This window comes from Bubalus bubalis, chromosome 5 (assembly GCF_019923935.1).
Source record: "Bubalus bubalis isolate 160015118507 breed Murrah chromosome 5, NDDB_SH_1, whole genome shotgun sequence".
Classification (NCBI taxonomy): domain Eukaryota; kingdom Metazoa; phylum Chordata; class Mammalia; order Artiodactyla; family Bovidae; genus Bubalus; species Bubalus bubalis.
The window spans coordinates 37857760-37873421 of record NC_059161.1 but is presented as its reverse complement, the minus strand read 5'-3'; the positions used below and the strand labels follow the sequence as shown (position 1 = coordinate 37873421).

General features: G+C 48.2%; 1 protein-coding gene across 2 annotated transcripts; it reads right to left on the bottom strand.

The window, feature by feature from the left end:
• Positions 1-753: 753 nt before the first annotated feature.
• Positions 754-15486, bottom strand: PGD (phosphogluconate dehydrogenase). 2 transcript variants are annotated; one of them, XM_006076719.3, is made up of 13 exons: positions 15330-15486; positions 14663-14738; positions 13808-13987; positions 12220-12285; positions 11252-11370; positions 9189-9258; positions 6985-7119; positions 5048-5237; positions 2491-2621; positions 2101-2234; positions 1648-1747; positions 1381-1503; positions 754-1286 (listed from the first exon to the last, which is right to left on the bottom strand). In XM_006076719.3, the coding sequence occupies exons 1-13, from the start codon at positions 15335-15337 to the stop codon at positions 1167-1169; spliced, it is 1452 nt and encodes a 483-aa protein (XP_006076781.1). In that variant the 5' UTR covers positions 15338-15486; the 3' UTR covers positions 754-1166. The 2 variants fall into 2 exon arrangements, with proteins under 2 accessions (XP_006076781.1, XP_044798912.1); XM_044942977.1 differs by lacking the exon at positions 6985-7119.
• Positions 15487-15662: the final 176 nt, after the last annotated feature.

Genomic DNA, 15662 nt, shown 5'->3' with positions numbered 1-15662 from the left:
CAGAGAAGCCCTGCCAGGAACTGTTTCAGGGCTGGTTTGTAAAGTGAATTCACCAGTAACTGCTAGAAGTAACATTTGGTTTCTTCAGAAATACCACTGCCTCCAGGGCAGGCACACCCTCAAGTGGTAATTATTACCATTACCAGTAATTACCAATAGTAATAATTACCATTTATGTAGATGCTTATTATGTGTCAAGTGTTGTTCAGTTTTTACCAGGTGTATCTTCAAAATAGCCTTAAGGAGGCCAGAATTCTCCAGGCCAGAATACTGGAGGGGGTAGCCGTTCCCTTCTCCAGGGGATCTTCCCAACCCAGGGATCGAACCCAGGTCTTCCAAACTGCAGGTGGATTCTTTACCAGCTGGGCCACAAGGGAAGCGTCTTAGGGAGGCAGGTATGATTATATCCCCATTTTACAAATGAAAAAGTGAGGCCAGAGAGCTTAAATAATTTATTTGTCTTAAGTCATACAGCTAGTAGGTCATAAGCTAGTTCACTCACTTCTTGACTATTTCCTCACCCTTCCCTCCAGAGTTAATCATTACCTAACTTTGGTGTTTCTGGTATTGGTTTTTTGTTTTTTTATTTTTTTTTTTAAGAAAATAAAGAAATATTTAACAAGACTAAATAAAGGAAATAAACTAATTCAAATGTAATGAAATCGGGTGCACATCTTTCTGCCAGTGAGGCTGTAGCTCAGTGTGGATGAGGTAAGACTACTTAAAGAGTCTGGAGAAAAAGCATAAATACGATTTTTTGTTTTTGTTTTTCTTTTATTAAGTAAAAGGAAAGGGAGTTCAGGTGTGTGATACAAAGGTTCCAGTTTGATCAAATTCTACAAAACCCTTCCCCACCTTGATGAGAGCCACTGCCTCCCTCAGCCACAGGGGACACGCGGGGAACGCTGCCTCGGGGAGCTGGCTCACACTGTCTCCCACACACTCCACTCCTGCTCCGTCCCAAGAGGTGAGGGCAGAGGGCGTGCTGGTTCTCTCCGAACTACTTGACACATAGAGACTCGGGCCAACTCTTCAGAGGAGTCTCTTACGACACATGATATTTTAAAAGATCTGAGCAGAAAGTAGGGCAGAGGGCCATGTAAGCAGTGCTGTGTGGCAAACGGAATGTCCCGGTCTGTGGAGTTGTGGCTTGGAACAGAAGCCCATCAGGCGTTGTACGACGACGAGGACACGCTGCCCCCGTGGCCCGTCCAGTTGGTGTGGATGAATTGGCCCGGCTTGGCCACGAGTTCGTAGGTGTGTGCCCCAAAGTAGTCTCGCTGAGCCTGGGGAACAAGGGACAGGCTGGTTAGGACAGAGGCAGGCACGGAACTCCGGGCACCACCCAGGTGGATGTTCACCACCCACCCTAAAGCTTACCTGGATGAGGTTAGCCGGCAGCATCTCGTGTCTGTACCCGTCGTAGAAAGAGAGAGCAGTGGTGAAGCAGGGCATGGGAATGCCTGCCTGGACACCAGTACTGATGGCCCGCCGCCAGGAGTCCTGAGCCAGAAAAGCAAAGCCAGAAACTAGTGACTAGCTCTCAGAAAAGACAACAGACTTTCAAGTGTGCGTGAAAGAGCAGATGCCCCTCAGAGCAAAACCCAGAGACGGAATTCCCGTACCACCCAGCTCTGGGCTACACACCTGGCAGTTTTCCACAGCTGACTTAAAGAAGTCATCCAACAACAGATTCTCAAGTCCTGGGTTTCGGTCAAACGCATCTTTTATCTTTCCCAGGAATACACTGAAATAACCGAGAGAAAGTCGATGAATCTCAAGTAGCAGGCTGACAGCCTGGCAGAAAGGAGGGGAAGTAACAGAAACCCCAGCGAGCTACGAAGGCACCTGTCCTCCCGACCCCACCCCTAAAGCTTGCTGTACGGACCAGGAACACCGAAGCCCAGGTCACGAGAGGCCTGGGCAGAGGGCATGACTGTGCACACAGAAGCACTTTAGACGGGGCAGTGTAAACACTCAAGTAACTGACACACAGGAGACACTTAAAGCTGCCTGGTGGCCAGTGAGAGGACTCCGTGCGCAGCTCCAGGAAAGCCCTCCTGAGAGCGCCAGAGCCCCTGGTTCCCCACCAGCACTCACCTCCTGATGATGCAGCCCCCCCTCCACATCAGGGCAATGCCGCCATAGTTGAGGGTCCAGCCAAATTCAGTGGCTGCCTGTCTTAGCAGCATGAAGCCCTGAGCGTAAGAGATGATCTTGGAAGCATAGAGGGCCTGAAGATGGACACCAAGACTCATCAGAACTGCAGTCAGCACACGGATGCCCTATCCTCCCTGCCCCCTCCCCATTCCCCCCAGCAGCACAGATCCTACTTCCTCATCCCCACCCCCCGAAGTGCAAGGACTACAGCTTAGGACAGGCTGCAGATCCGATCAAAGGGCAAGGCTGGACTGTCCCCGCTCCATGTGGCCTCAGGATCTCTCCAGCAGCAGCCCCCTCCCCCACCCACCCCCGACAGGGCCGGCACACCTTTCGAATGTCCTCCAGGAATGATTTCTTATCTCCTTCAAACGGGACATTCTGAGGCCCCTTCAGCTTTTTGCTGGCTTGGATCCTCTCATCCTTCAAAGATGATAAGCATCTCGCGAAGACGGCTTCTCCTGCGTGGGGGGAGGGGGTAGATTATGTGTCACCGATGTGCACACACAGAACCCGAGGAGGAGCGCTCAAGCCGGAGTGGGTGAGGGGAGCAGGAGGGGCGCACGACTTCAGTTTTACAAAGAGCTGAAAGTCTCAACCTTAGGCCACCAGAGTTAAACTTTCATAAGAAGCTCAAAACAGTTAATCTGAAAATTAAAAGTCCAAGTCGGTCTTCCACATAAACTCGGGTATTCAACCACAAAGACCACCATGAAATTCAAAGGGGGTGCTTTAAGGGGAAAAATGAAGCAGCAAAATCACTATTATTAAGAATGAACTCGGTGTTGGTCCAACAGTAAAATTTCTGTTTCAGCTGGGAGGACTTTAATTTTTAAATGCTCACCAACAACTCAATTTATTTTCTTTTAAGCACTAATACCCACAACTTTGAAACAACCAGTACATTCAGAAGTAACACAGACTTCACCCTTCATAAAATTACATTTTGTAATTCTCACAGTTTAATTTTCGGTATATCCATGATCATCGTTGCAGTTTAACAGTTTTATTTCATTTGAGTAAAAAAATTTCAATATAGTACTTTATCTTTTTGGTGAGGCATAGAGGATCTTAGTTCCCTGACTGGGGATCGAACCCACGGTGCCTGCAGTGGAAGTGCAGAGTATTAACCACTGGGCCTCCAGGGAAGTCCCTCAGTATAGTATTAACCACTGGACCTCCAGGGAAGTCCCTCAGTATAGTATTTTAATATTAAGACCATTTGGTATCTTAAAAATCATCACTTATAAATAGTCGCCCAATTGACAATTTGCAAAATTAGAATAATTGACCATTTTTCCCAACAGACAAAATGAAGTAAAATCTTTAGGAACTAACAGGGGACTCGGTTTTGAGGAAAGAATTCTGGCCATAGCCTTGAGAGTGGGTGTCTCCCTGGCCCTGTCCGCCTCTCTGGGCTCCTGCACACACGATGACTTAGCAGTCATGGGTAAAGGCTTCGAAAGACAAAGCACAAGAAGGCACGCGTGGTGTAACCGCAGGGTTGCTTAGAGATTAGACAGAAGACTCGCTTCCCCATTGTTCAGCAAGCAAGAATGGCGCCTGGCCAGGAGGAAGCCTGCCTGCCGTCCACTAGGAAGGGACAAAGTCTCTGAAACATCCGAGTAGGACTCTCTTGAGGGCTCTAATACTCATATATTTGAGTCGATGTTGAACGAACCGCTCCCAGTTACTGGTCATGTGGCCCGCCCCCGGATGGTATTCAGATTAGCTAAATAGCAGTCCACTTCCTTCTCTGTAGAGCTGGACTAACTGTTTCCCTCCTCACCAGGCCTGCAACCACCCTGTTCAATGTGAACAGTGAAGCGTAATTAACCACGAAACCAAAGTGGGAGATTAGGAGGGAAAGGCAACCCGTTTCTGGAAGAGCCAACAGTGCTGGGGAACCACTCTGCCAGGAGCAATGAACAGCCTGTCAGTAAACAGGCCAGAGCCTGCCTTCATTCTTCTTTTCAATCTTGCCAGGTGTATCTACTTTATTCTTTTTTATTTGTTTTTTTTGTCACATAGAAAGGCATGAGGGATCTTAGTTCCCCAACCGGGGATTGAACCTGTGCCCACTGCAGTGGAAGTCCCTATTTTATTCTTAAAGAACCATCATGCAGTTCTATTAATCCTCTTAGTATTTTTATCTCTGCTGATTATTTCCTTCTCTCTACATCTTTTTGAGTTTGATGTTTAGCTCATTAAGATAAAAAAACAAGGGTGGGAAGGATATAAGACAACTTCAGGACAACAGTACTCTTCTAAGAACTTAGGAAAGAAATATTAAAGGACTAGAAACGCATAAGTAATATTTTTCTAGATAACTGAGAAAAAACCTTAGCAAAATAGTAATAAATGTTGAGTACCTAGGCTTTTATTATTGTGTGAACTGTCGTATGAAAAATTCCATTACAGTTACCTTTCCTATTAAAAAGACCTTAAGTCACTGACTGTAATTAAGTCCCTAATGGGAAAATGACCCAGGGACTTCCCCGGCATCCAGTGGTGAGGACTCGGTGCTTTCACTGCAGGGCCCCAGCTTCTGTCCCTGGTCAGGGAGCTAAGATCCACAAGCTGAGCAGGGTAGCCAAAAAAAAAATCCTCAAAGTCAAACTGCAAAAGACAGATAGTGATTCTGGAATTCATCTCAAAGCTCACATGACTGGCAGAAGGATTACAAAGAAGAGATTCAAAGGCAGCTTCAGCCTCTCTCACACTGTAACCTTATGCAAATGCAGAAAGAGCAGACCGCACTTGGAAAGCCAACTAGTTTGAACAGGCGCTCTGAAAGGCCTGCTCTCAGGGGCAGGCTACACTAACACTCCAGAAGGATGCCAGGATCAAAACCGAGACGGAGGTTCAGTCAAAAGCTGAGCGTTACCGATGAGGGTGACGGGCACGCCGTACTCCAGGGCGGAGATGGCGGTCCACTTCCCAGTGCCCTTCTGCCCCGCGCTGTCCCGGATCTTTGGCAACAGGTGTTTGCCATCAGCATCTTGGAACTTGAGAATATTGGCTGTGATTTCAATCAGGAATGAGTCCAGCTCTGTCTTATTCCATTCCTCAAAGGCCTGTGTGCAAGGCATGAAAGAAAGCAATGTGAGAGAAACCAGGGTTATGCAGGAGACACTCCCCAATGGACTCATCCTTCTCCCCTGTCAACACTGACGGCTGCTCACACCTGAAGCTGACCGGCTCCCCTCCAGGACACTCCAACACTTCTCCCACCAGCTAAGTTTTATGCTAAGAGTCAGCTGCGTCTGATTGCAGCCTGTTGATGCTGGTCTTCTGATCACCAGACTATGCTTCCCTGAGCCGGGTGTACCCTCACCTCGCATGGGTCTCCCTACAGTCACCTTTCTCCAGCAGTCAATCTGGAGAGTGGCCTCTTACATCCCTTTACTTTTCTTTACAATAATGATCATGAACTAGCTTTTTATAATCAGTCATTATTGTCTGTCCTCTCAAGATCCATGAGGGCAGGACTTTGTTTTTTCCACTAATACATCCCCAACATAGAAGAGTGCCTGGCATATAATCCAGTACTCATATTATGTAAACCAATTAAATATGAACACACACAAAAAAGTAATGTTTCTATGAAAAGTAAATCATTGTTTTTGAAAGAACAATAAAGAAAAGTCAGTAAAACAAGGTAAATGGGGATGACACATTTAAAAATTAGGAGGAAAAGTAGAGAATCTGGAAGGACTCTGCACTGTGTACCTTGCAAGTAAGCATCTTTCAATCATGTTCCACTGGAAATAACTGGAAGGACGAGCTCCAGATGAGGAGGCTGACAGATGCTGATCAGCACAGCCACACTTAAAAGGACCGCTCATAAAGTGACGGGTGGGTGAACTTCTGAACATACCTTCCTGTATTTTCTTTTTGGGGGACTGCACTGAAAGGCATGTAGGGTCTTAGTTCTCCAACCAGGGATGGAACCCATGGCCTGTGCAGTGGAAGCTCAGAATAGGGAACTTCATTGGCAGGCCAGCAGTTAAGACTTCCACTGGTCAGGGAACTAAGATCCCACCTGTTATGCGGCCAAAAAATAAATGTTTGCCTATTTAATGATGCTGAAGTATCTAAAGAGTACTAACATCTGCAGTTTACTTTGAAGTATATATTTCAAATATATATAAAATAAATATATAAGATAAAACTAATAGAGGGATGGACAGATACTCAATAAAGCAAGTACTTAATATAGTAAAATGTTAACGGTACAGTCTAGGTTGTGTGTATGTAAGTGATCACTCAAATTCTTTCAGTTGTGTTGTATGTTTGAACACTTTCATAATAAAATGTTGGTGGAAATGCTTGTTTCCATCTCTAACTTTATGATTAACTGTCAGCCAGTCCCACCTTGATCAAAAAAACGGGCTTCTGTTGCTCCTCCCACGAGGGACCCTGCAGTTGAGTGACACTGGCCTAAAACACCATCCCTGGCTGAGTGACCGCCTGTCACATTTTGTGATCCTATTACTGAGAGCAGCCCCTGGATTAGGCTGAGTCCAGCCAGGCCACCAGAATGACCAAGGGAAAAAGAGTGAGCAAGATTTACTGCCACCCACCTTGAGGCTTCCCAGCTGGTGCTAGCAGTAAAAAAAATCCACCTGCCAGTGCAGGAGACATGGATTAGACCCCTAGGTCGGGAAGATCCCCTGGAGAAGGAAGTGGCAACCCACTCCAGTATTCTTGCCTGGAGAATCCCCATGGACAGAGGAGCCTGGCGGGCTTCAGTCCATGGGGTCGCAGAGTCAGACACGACCGAGCACGCAGCACTCCCGCCCCGCCCCTGCCCAGGCTCACCTTGGCCATCTCCGCGTGCCCCATGGCCAGGACGTCCTTCATCAGGTGGTAGGCCTCACAGATGAGCTGCATGTCCCCGTACTCTATGCCGTTGTGCACCATCTTCACAAAGTGTCCCGCACCCTCGTCCCCCACCTGTGAGAGCCACAGCCAGGAGGCCTTCAGGGGGCCACAAAGCACACCAGAGGAGCCCATGTCCCATTCTTTGGCCAGGCTCCCTCCCCAGACCAAAAAAATTGAAGAAGTATCTATAGTATTTTCAACCGCAAGGGGAAAAGAAGCTGGCCAATTAAACCACTTGTACTTTAAACAATGTAGAAATGTTCTGTAGTTGTGATGGCCACTGAGGGGTAAGGAGACCTCAGATACAAGGTCTGGCCCTCAACCATGTAAGCCCAGAAATGTGTTCTCGCCAGGGTGCCAGAGTGGACAAGGCACTGATGTATAATAAAGCCAGCAAGGTTATAAAACCACAATACCAGTCTGTGAATTTATGATGAGAAATTTAACTTTGTGTGGTGACCAGTGTTAGTCCAAGTGACACCCTCCTCTGTCCCTGTGGACAAGCCACAGGGGAAGTCAGAGTACCTGAAAACTGGCTGGAGGGCAGGGAGTCTGGACAGGGAGGGTGACGGGGCATCAGACTGCACGTCAGGTGCTGCCATCTCCAGGACGGGGACGTGCCTGCCCGTGGACGGTGCTGGTGGCCAAAACGGTGTCCCCGTGGCCACACAGCCGGGAGGAATGCTGTCCCAGGTCACCCTTACAGAGGCTTCCGCCCACCTTTCCACTGCTGACCTACCCCCTCCTGGTTTTGACACTTTCTTCGGCCGTGAAATCACATGGCTGATAACACCTTGCTTCACCCCTTCCTTCCTGTAACTTCAGCACTGAACTAAGCGGGGCCTGCTTTTAGTGTCTAGACCAGTTTTTTCAATAACCTAAGGGGAAGGCTTGGGGCTATGGAAAATCAACGAGAGTTGACCAAGATACACAGGCAAGTACTGTTATTTTCTCCATGGTTATGTCCTAAATGTATCTAAAAAAAAGTTACTGCCACTGTACCTTCATTTTTACTGTAGCAATTTATTCAAGGAACAAACTCCCTTCCCAATCCTCCACACTTGTGAGGAACTTACTCAGTCCTCTGAGTCACAGCACCAGCCCCTCTTGACACAAGGGTTTCTGACTGACCTCAGTGACCACGGATTAAAGTGTGAGGGCAGCTTAGTCACCAGGCCCTGTCAGGCCCAGGCATGGGGAGGGCCCCTCCTTCCCTGTGTCCTTGAGTCCTTGTTTCATCCCTGCCTTTTATCTCATGTAAAACAAAACATCATAAAAATGGCACGTAGAATAAAATTTCAGGGGATTAGGAGCTAAAGCAATCTTGGAGGTCACCCAGCCCAACCCCCATATTTGACAAATGAGAACACTGAAGCCCATGGAAGACAGTGACTGAAGCCCAGGGGACAGTGACTGAAGACCATGGAAGACAGTGACTGAAGCCCAGGGGACACAGTGACCATCTAATGTCACAGTTCTAGTTAGTGGGGAGCCAGCTTGACAACTCAGGTGTCCCCAGCCCAGTGCTCTGTTCATTGATGGGATGGACTAAGGCTGTAACAAGAGACAGAATGTATTTTATTCATAACACAAAATATAGGAAGGGGAAGTATTAGCCTTGGCCTCTGTCACATTCAGTGAGGGCAAAAAGCTGCAGCTTTTCTGTGCTAATCTAGCACAGAGTGCCCATCCCAGGAGCAAACTCCACATTTGATTCTGACATTCTTTTTTTCGGCTGTGCAGCTTGTGGGATCTTAGTTCCCTAACCAGGGACTGAACCCAGGCCATGGCAGTGAGAGTGTAAAGCCCTAACCACTGGGCCACCAGGAAACTCCCTTGGCATTCTTTCTTTAGCCATGAAGTAATATGACTAAAAAATCTTAGTTCACCTTTTCTTTCCTGATCCTTTTGTAAGGAATCCATATTTTAGATGAATTGAGAAGGGTTGCTTTTAATATCAACCTCCAGTTATGAATATTAAGATAGAAGGAATGTACAACAGACACGTTTTAGACACCAGCTATGCTAGTGACTTAAGAGACTGAGGCACTCATGTGACAACGCAAACCACCGGGCCTGCAGCGATCCTCTGCACCCTCTGCCCGCGGTGCCAACCGGCTCGAGCGGGGCCCAGAACCTACCCAGTCACAGCAGGGTTCTCCTGTCCCCACTTTGGCGGCGATGCCTTGGAAGATGGCCTTGATGTGGGGCCTGTGGGAGGGAAGCGCGTGGTTCAGCTGCCAAGAACAGAAGGGCTGAGGGCTCCTTAGGTTCTCAAGGACGGCCCCTCCCACCCAATTTTTCTTTTCTAATGGAAGGTGGGAGTGCCCTCGAAAAAGTCATGAATAAGCTAAGTCCTCAAGGTAAGCCAGTCAGAAGCTGCGGACTATCTGATTTGAGATAGGAGACAAAAAGCCTGGGCGGAAGGGTCAGCAAGGCCCCAGGAGAAACTTCTGTGCGTCTCAGAAAACACATCGATCCCCACCGTTCCCACAGAGCCTTCTATTGTCTGGAATGATGTTATCACGGATGGCAGGATCCTGGACAGACAGAACCCGGAAGCACTTCCAAGAGCTGTACTCCTTATCGTTCGGAGAAAAAGCAGCTGCTCTGCATTCCTTGCATGCCTCCTGTACCTTCTGACACCTTTTCCTTCTGTTCTCACTGCTAACCAATACAGGCTACTTCACAAAAGGGATTCGGTGAAGAAACGAAACCTGATGGGGCTGCACAGGATGAGGGGCCGAGGCAGCTCCACTGTAACCCTTTAGAGCTTCCCTGAACTTGACTCACTTTTTCAGGTAAAAGTACCATTTCTGCTCCTGACGGGCCAGTCTGGAAAATGCATTCAAGGGAACTGGAGCACTCGTGAATGTCTGTATAGCACTTTCCTGTGTCCTGTCTGCAATTCTAACAGCCCTCACTGGGCGGTACCCAAGGTAACTCTTTTAAGCTTTTGAGAAGCAGGAAGGCCTCTGCCTCTAGATTTTAACACTGTGAAGAAAATCATTAGGGAAAGACTGAAGGCAGGAGGAGAAGGGGGTGACCGAGGATGAGATGGTTAGATGGCATCACCAACTCGATGGACATGAGTGAACAAGCTCCGGGAGTTGGTGATGGACAGGGAAGCCTGGTGTGCTGCAGTCCACAGGGTCCCAAAGAGTGGGACATGACTGAGCAAATGAACTAACTAACTAAGCATTAGGGGAGTAATTAAAAGAATAATCTTCCCCAATAAACCCCTCATCTCTGGGGACTGGATTTGATCACTCCTGTTTTAATAAATTCTTCTTTTTTTTAAACTTTTTTTGTCCAAGCCTCAAAGCATGTGGGATCTTAGCTCCCCAATCAGGGACTAAACCCATGCACCCTACAATAGAAGCTCAGAGTCTTAACCATAAGGCTGCCAGGGAAGTCCCCGATCACGCTTTACTTTGTCGCCTAATATAAGTCTACAATATTTGGAAACCAAACTCATTCAAAAAAGCACATTGCCTGTCCATGTCTCCCTCACAGGGATCCTTCCTTTTCTATTTCTTTCTCTTCTGCTCCATCTATTGTCCTCTATCTGGCTTTCTCTTTTCCTGCAGCCTCAGCAGTGGTGTTTCCCTCAGTCTAAGTTACATACAACTAATTACTTGCATCTTTTCATTTTAATCCTCTACCCGGCTTATCACCCCAACCCCTGTGTTTCATACAGCCCACCTGTTACATCATCACCAGAGCACCTCCCTTCTGGCCGACTACCCGTCCTCTTACACAGAGCACGGTGGGCAATGTAAAATTCGTTTCTTCCTCAGTTAAGTAAAAATTCTCTACCTGGTTTCCAGGGAACGGAAGAGGCCCCATCTGACTGCCATTATTCACAGTGATTAACTATACATATCTGAGCTGAAGAGGCAAACCTTACTCCTAAGTCCAGACAGTGCATTATCTGAGCTGCCTTCTTAAAGCCTCTGAACCCTTGAAGCCTACTTAGAACTTCCATTATTGGTACTGGAGGAAATAACAGAGAGAAAAAGGAAAAGAGAAACAGGTACACACATTACATCAAAGCAACAAAACATAAAAGACTATGTCCAGCATCTCCCATCGCCATCACTCAGACTACACAGAGGAGAGTGGGTGGCAGGGCTGGCCTCCACCCGCTGATCTCCAGGTCCAGGCTCCCTGTGCCCATGCGGGTGGTGCCTGCGGTACTCACCAGGCCTCCTTGTTCCCTCCCGGCATAAGCGACGGGCCATATCGGGCCCCGTCCTCTCCACCGCTAACTCCGCTCCCCACAAACAAGATGCCCTTCTCCTTGAGGTCTCGACACCGTCTCTACAGGAAAGAAAAAGAATTTCATCATGTTTCCTAAAATCAGTTTCTCCCACCATATAAGACAGGTATGGACATCCCACATTTGACTTCAGTGACCCAAGAATCCAAGAATAACCTGGCCATTCAAGATATTTAATTCCCTCAGTTTGGAAACTTAAAAAAAAAAAATCCATGGACGTTTAAGATAGCTACCCAAAGGGAGGGCTTCCCTCGTAGCTCAGTTGGTAAAGAATCTGCCTGCAATGCAGGAGACCCAGGTTCGATTCCTGGGTCGGGAAGATCCCCTGGAGAAGGAACTGGCAACCAACTCCAGTATTCTTGCCTAGAGAATCCCCATGGACACAGAAGCTTGGTAGGCTACAGTCCATGGAGTTGCAAGAGTCAGACACAACTTAGCAACTAAACCAAACCAACCCAAAGGGAAATAATACAGCCAAACATACATTCTCACCTTACAGACCTTGTACAATAAGACTCAATGAAGAGGTGGTTTAATACAAGCATGACTTATGGCCACTCGGCACTCAGATTGTACGGGGACTTTCCCAGCACATGAACCCATTAGAGCAGTGGCCCTCACCCACACTGCCCAAAGATGTATAAGGATTGGTGAAGAGAAAGGGACATGAGCATAAACGCCCAGCTTGCTGAGTCTAAGCAGCAGTCATCCTTCTGAGTTCCATGTGTGACCAGTGAGAACCTCATCCATCAGGTATGTCTTGATGGCCAGTCCCCAAAGAATCAGCACCACAGAAGGATATCCACTCTTCCGTAACATGTGCAGCGCTGCTACTTTTTTTTCTAAAGTGTTCCCAGAACCCGGAAGAAAGTGGACTGAGGAACACTCACCATGGTATCCCTGTATTCAGAATTTCCTCCATCAATGATGATATCACCAATGTCTAGCAAAGGTACCTGTTAACCAGACACCAGCATTAAGACAAAGAAATGAAAGACAAAAATGAATATACCTTGACCAGTTAAAACAAACAAGAATTTATCCCAAATAACCCCAGCCTGAAAGTGTGTGTCTGTGTGTGTGTGTGTATAAAGTTTAATCTTCAACAATCCTCTCTGAGGCTAGAGTTGAAAGTCAAAGTGTCATTCACTCAGTCATGTCTGACTTTTTCAAACCCTTGGACTATAGCCCACCAGGCTCCTCTGTGCATGGAATTCTCCAGGCAAGAATACTGGAGCAGTTTGCCATTTCCTTTTCTGGGGGATCTTCCTAACCTAGAGAGAGAACCCGGGTCTTGCACACTGCTGGCAGATTCTTTGCCGTCTGGCCACTAGGCCAGGGAAACCCTATTTAAGCTTAGGGCTAGCAAGCAAACCCAGTCAGAACTCTCCACAACTGAAATAATTCTTTTTAACTAAGGTTTTTACAACAAACAAATCCTACTTGGAAAATTTTCTATGTCCAATGGGTACCACGTATCTGATTTGTATTCCTAGATTGGATTAGTTTTAAAAGATCTATAAAATCTCTGCCTGGAACATAAAGTGGGTCCAGTAAATATCTAATGGTTTGGTATATGAATAAATGATTTAATCACCACCATTTGAAGATGGCAGGAAAAGACCAGGCGTTGAACAAGAATATCTTCCTATGGCTCGCCAACTAAGCTGGCTTTATCATTCAATCTCCCCCCAACAAGGGAGATTCATTATTCAACCTCCCCGCACAAGGCTCCAGTTTACATTACTTAATACTGTCCTGTGCTGAAGAGTGGACTTCCATGGTGGCTCAGATGGTAAAGAATCTACCTCCAATGCAGAAGAACCACGTTCGATCCCTAGGTCAGGAAAATCCCCTGGAGAAGGGAATAGCTACCCACTTCAGTATTCTTGCCTGGAGAATTCCATGGACAGAGGAGCCTGGTGGGTTACAGTCCAGGGGTTCCCTAAGAGTCAGACTCTCTCACACGCACACAGTGAAGAGTACTCTGCAATTTTGCAGTTCATTCCGTCCAAACTAGTCCTGGGCAGCCTGACATCTTACTACACAAAAAATCTGGTGTGTCATTTATCACAACGTTCTTCTTTTCTAGATCATTTTTCAACAGAGGCATAGTGGAGTCTTAACCACTGGACCTCTAGGGAAGTCCCAGAACTGGAAGCTTTTTTTGAACATCAAAGATAGACTTCACTGAGATTACTGATATTTCTATTCTGGTTGATAATGAATTCTTACTGACATGTCTCTTGGTGGCCTCAGAATTTTATATACAAAGAATTATCACCACCCAAGTATATACTGTTACTTAATTAACGCCAATCAAGTTAACCACCACTGAGTCATTAAAGCAGTTTTGTCAGAAGTGAGCAGATTGCATCTAGAAACTGAAAAGGGACAAAAGTTCTTAACCAAAAAGCAGTGAAACAGCTAAAGGAAGTCCTGTCAGATGAGTGGCAGCTGGGAGAGAGCCAGCCTCACCAGTTTCTCAATGAAATCATCGACGGCCTGACCGGCCTTCACAAGCAGGATGATCCGCCGTGGCTTCTTCAGCTTGGACACCATTTCCTCCAAGGAGTGAGCGCCAAGCACCTTAGTGCCCTTCGCCTCGTTGGCCAAGAAGTCATCAACTTTGGAGACTGTCCTATTAAAAGCACAGACCTAGAAGGACAAAGGGCCTGATTAGTAGACCTAGGACACAGAAGACCTTCAGACTGAGGATTAAGGGACAAAGGGTTTCTATACAGCCCAAGGTTTTGGGAAGGGAGGACCCTGATTCTAACTCTTCTCCACCCAAGTGCTGATGGATCACCGTAAAGTTAATTATAGGATAAAAAAGCAAAGGACTGGATATAAGCAAAGGTCAACTGCCCGTAACATATTGGGCCAGAGCCTGTCACTATTTGGTTAGGACTTAAATCTGGGAACTGGCTAGTTCCAGATGTTACCTTTTGTCACTGATAATCCTTGTATGTAAGTCAGTTTAGTACTCACACCCGAACTTTCCTCCAGATCCCATTAGGCAATAAAGTTGAGATCTACACTTTCAGAGGGATCTCTCCGCCTCAGGAGAGGGGCAGGTTTACTCAAGGTCACCTTGCAGAATGGGCCGGTCCATTCAGCAGGACTCCTTCCTGAGAGGACTGTAGAGTGGGCCTCCCACCCCCACATGTAAAGCAGGGGTTCTCTCTCTTGCAAAAATGTTAAGCAGCAACAGAGCAAATAGAAAGAGAACCACATTCCAGGTTACAAGGGATCTTCCAAATCATAACAGTCCCCAGCACTCAGGGTAAGGCACCGAGGACCCCTAAGGGAAGTGTGCCCCTCCCCACTTACCACAAAGCCATGGTCATTCATGTTCAAAATTAAGTTCTGGCCCATGACAGCCAGTCCAATCAGGGCAATGTCAGCTCTGAAAGAGGGGAAGAGGAACAAAGGAAACTTGTCAGTTGCACTTAATTCATCACAACTCAAGAGTTTTCTAGCTTTTGATACAATTAACAACTCATCTTAACTTTCCTCTAGCCCACTCCTCCCTTTTGCACTTTAGACCCCGGGGTTGCAGCCTTCAGGCCACCCCCCATCGACCACTTCGCGGGTCCCCAAGTTCTCCTGGACCAACGACACATGCACAAAGAGGGGGTTCCCGGCACAGGCTCTTCTGTGCTACGGCCGAGCTGGTGATGACGCGTCCGAGGCCTTCCGTCTCTGCAGCCGGGCCGTCCAGGGGCCCGAGCTGCCCTCGGCCACGCCTGTCCCCTCCTCTCTCTCCTTTACTAGGAACGGGATCCGCCCGCGTCACCGCGAGGGGCAGAGGGGCTGGGTCCCAGGAAAGGCGAGGCCGCGGGGCTGGCATGGGGTCCGGCGCTTCTCTGGAGATCCCGGGCTCCGGGCGCCACGAGGCCGGGCTCTGGAGACCCCCGGGGCGAGGCGACGTCAGGGGCGGCTCCGGTGTCCGCGCCGGCCCCCGGAAAGTTCCCTGGCCACCCGCGGGGCCACTCACTGGGCCATGGCGGCAACGGCGGCGGCGGCAGAGCGGGCTGGAGCAAGCAGACCCGAAGTGCAGGGAGCGTACGGCGAGGATGATCCGGCGGAGTCCCGATCCCGCTCGCCCCCCGAGGCCCTGGCGGCGGCTTTCCAGCGCTGGCCAATCGGAAGGACGGGGCGGAGTCTTGATGCCACGCCATTGGTCCGGCCTGGCGCCTGTTAGACCACCTGAGGAAAGTAGGCCCGCCCATTCCTAGGACTGGTTCAGGAGAGCTCCGAGCACATCGATGACATCTCTTGCTCGCCCGCGGGGGCGTGGCGCGGGCTGTGGGCGCGGGTCCCCGGCAAA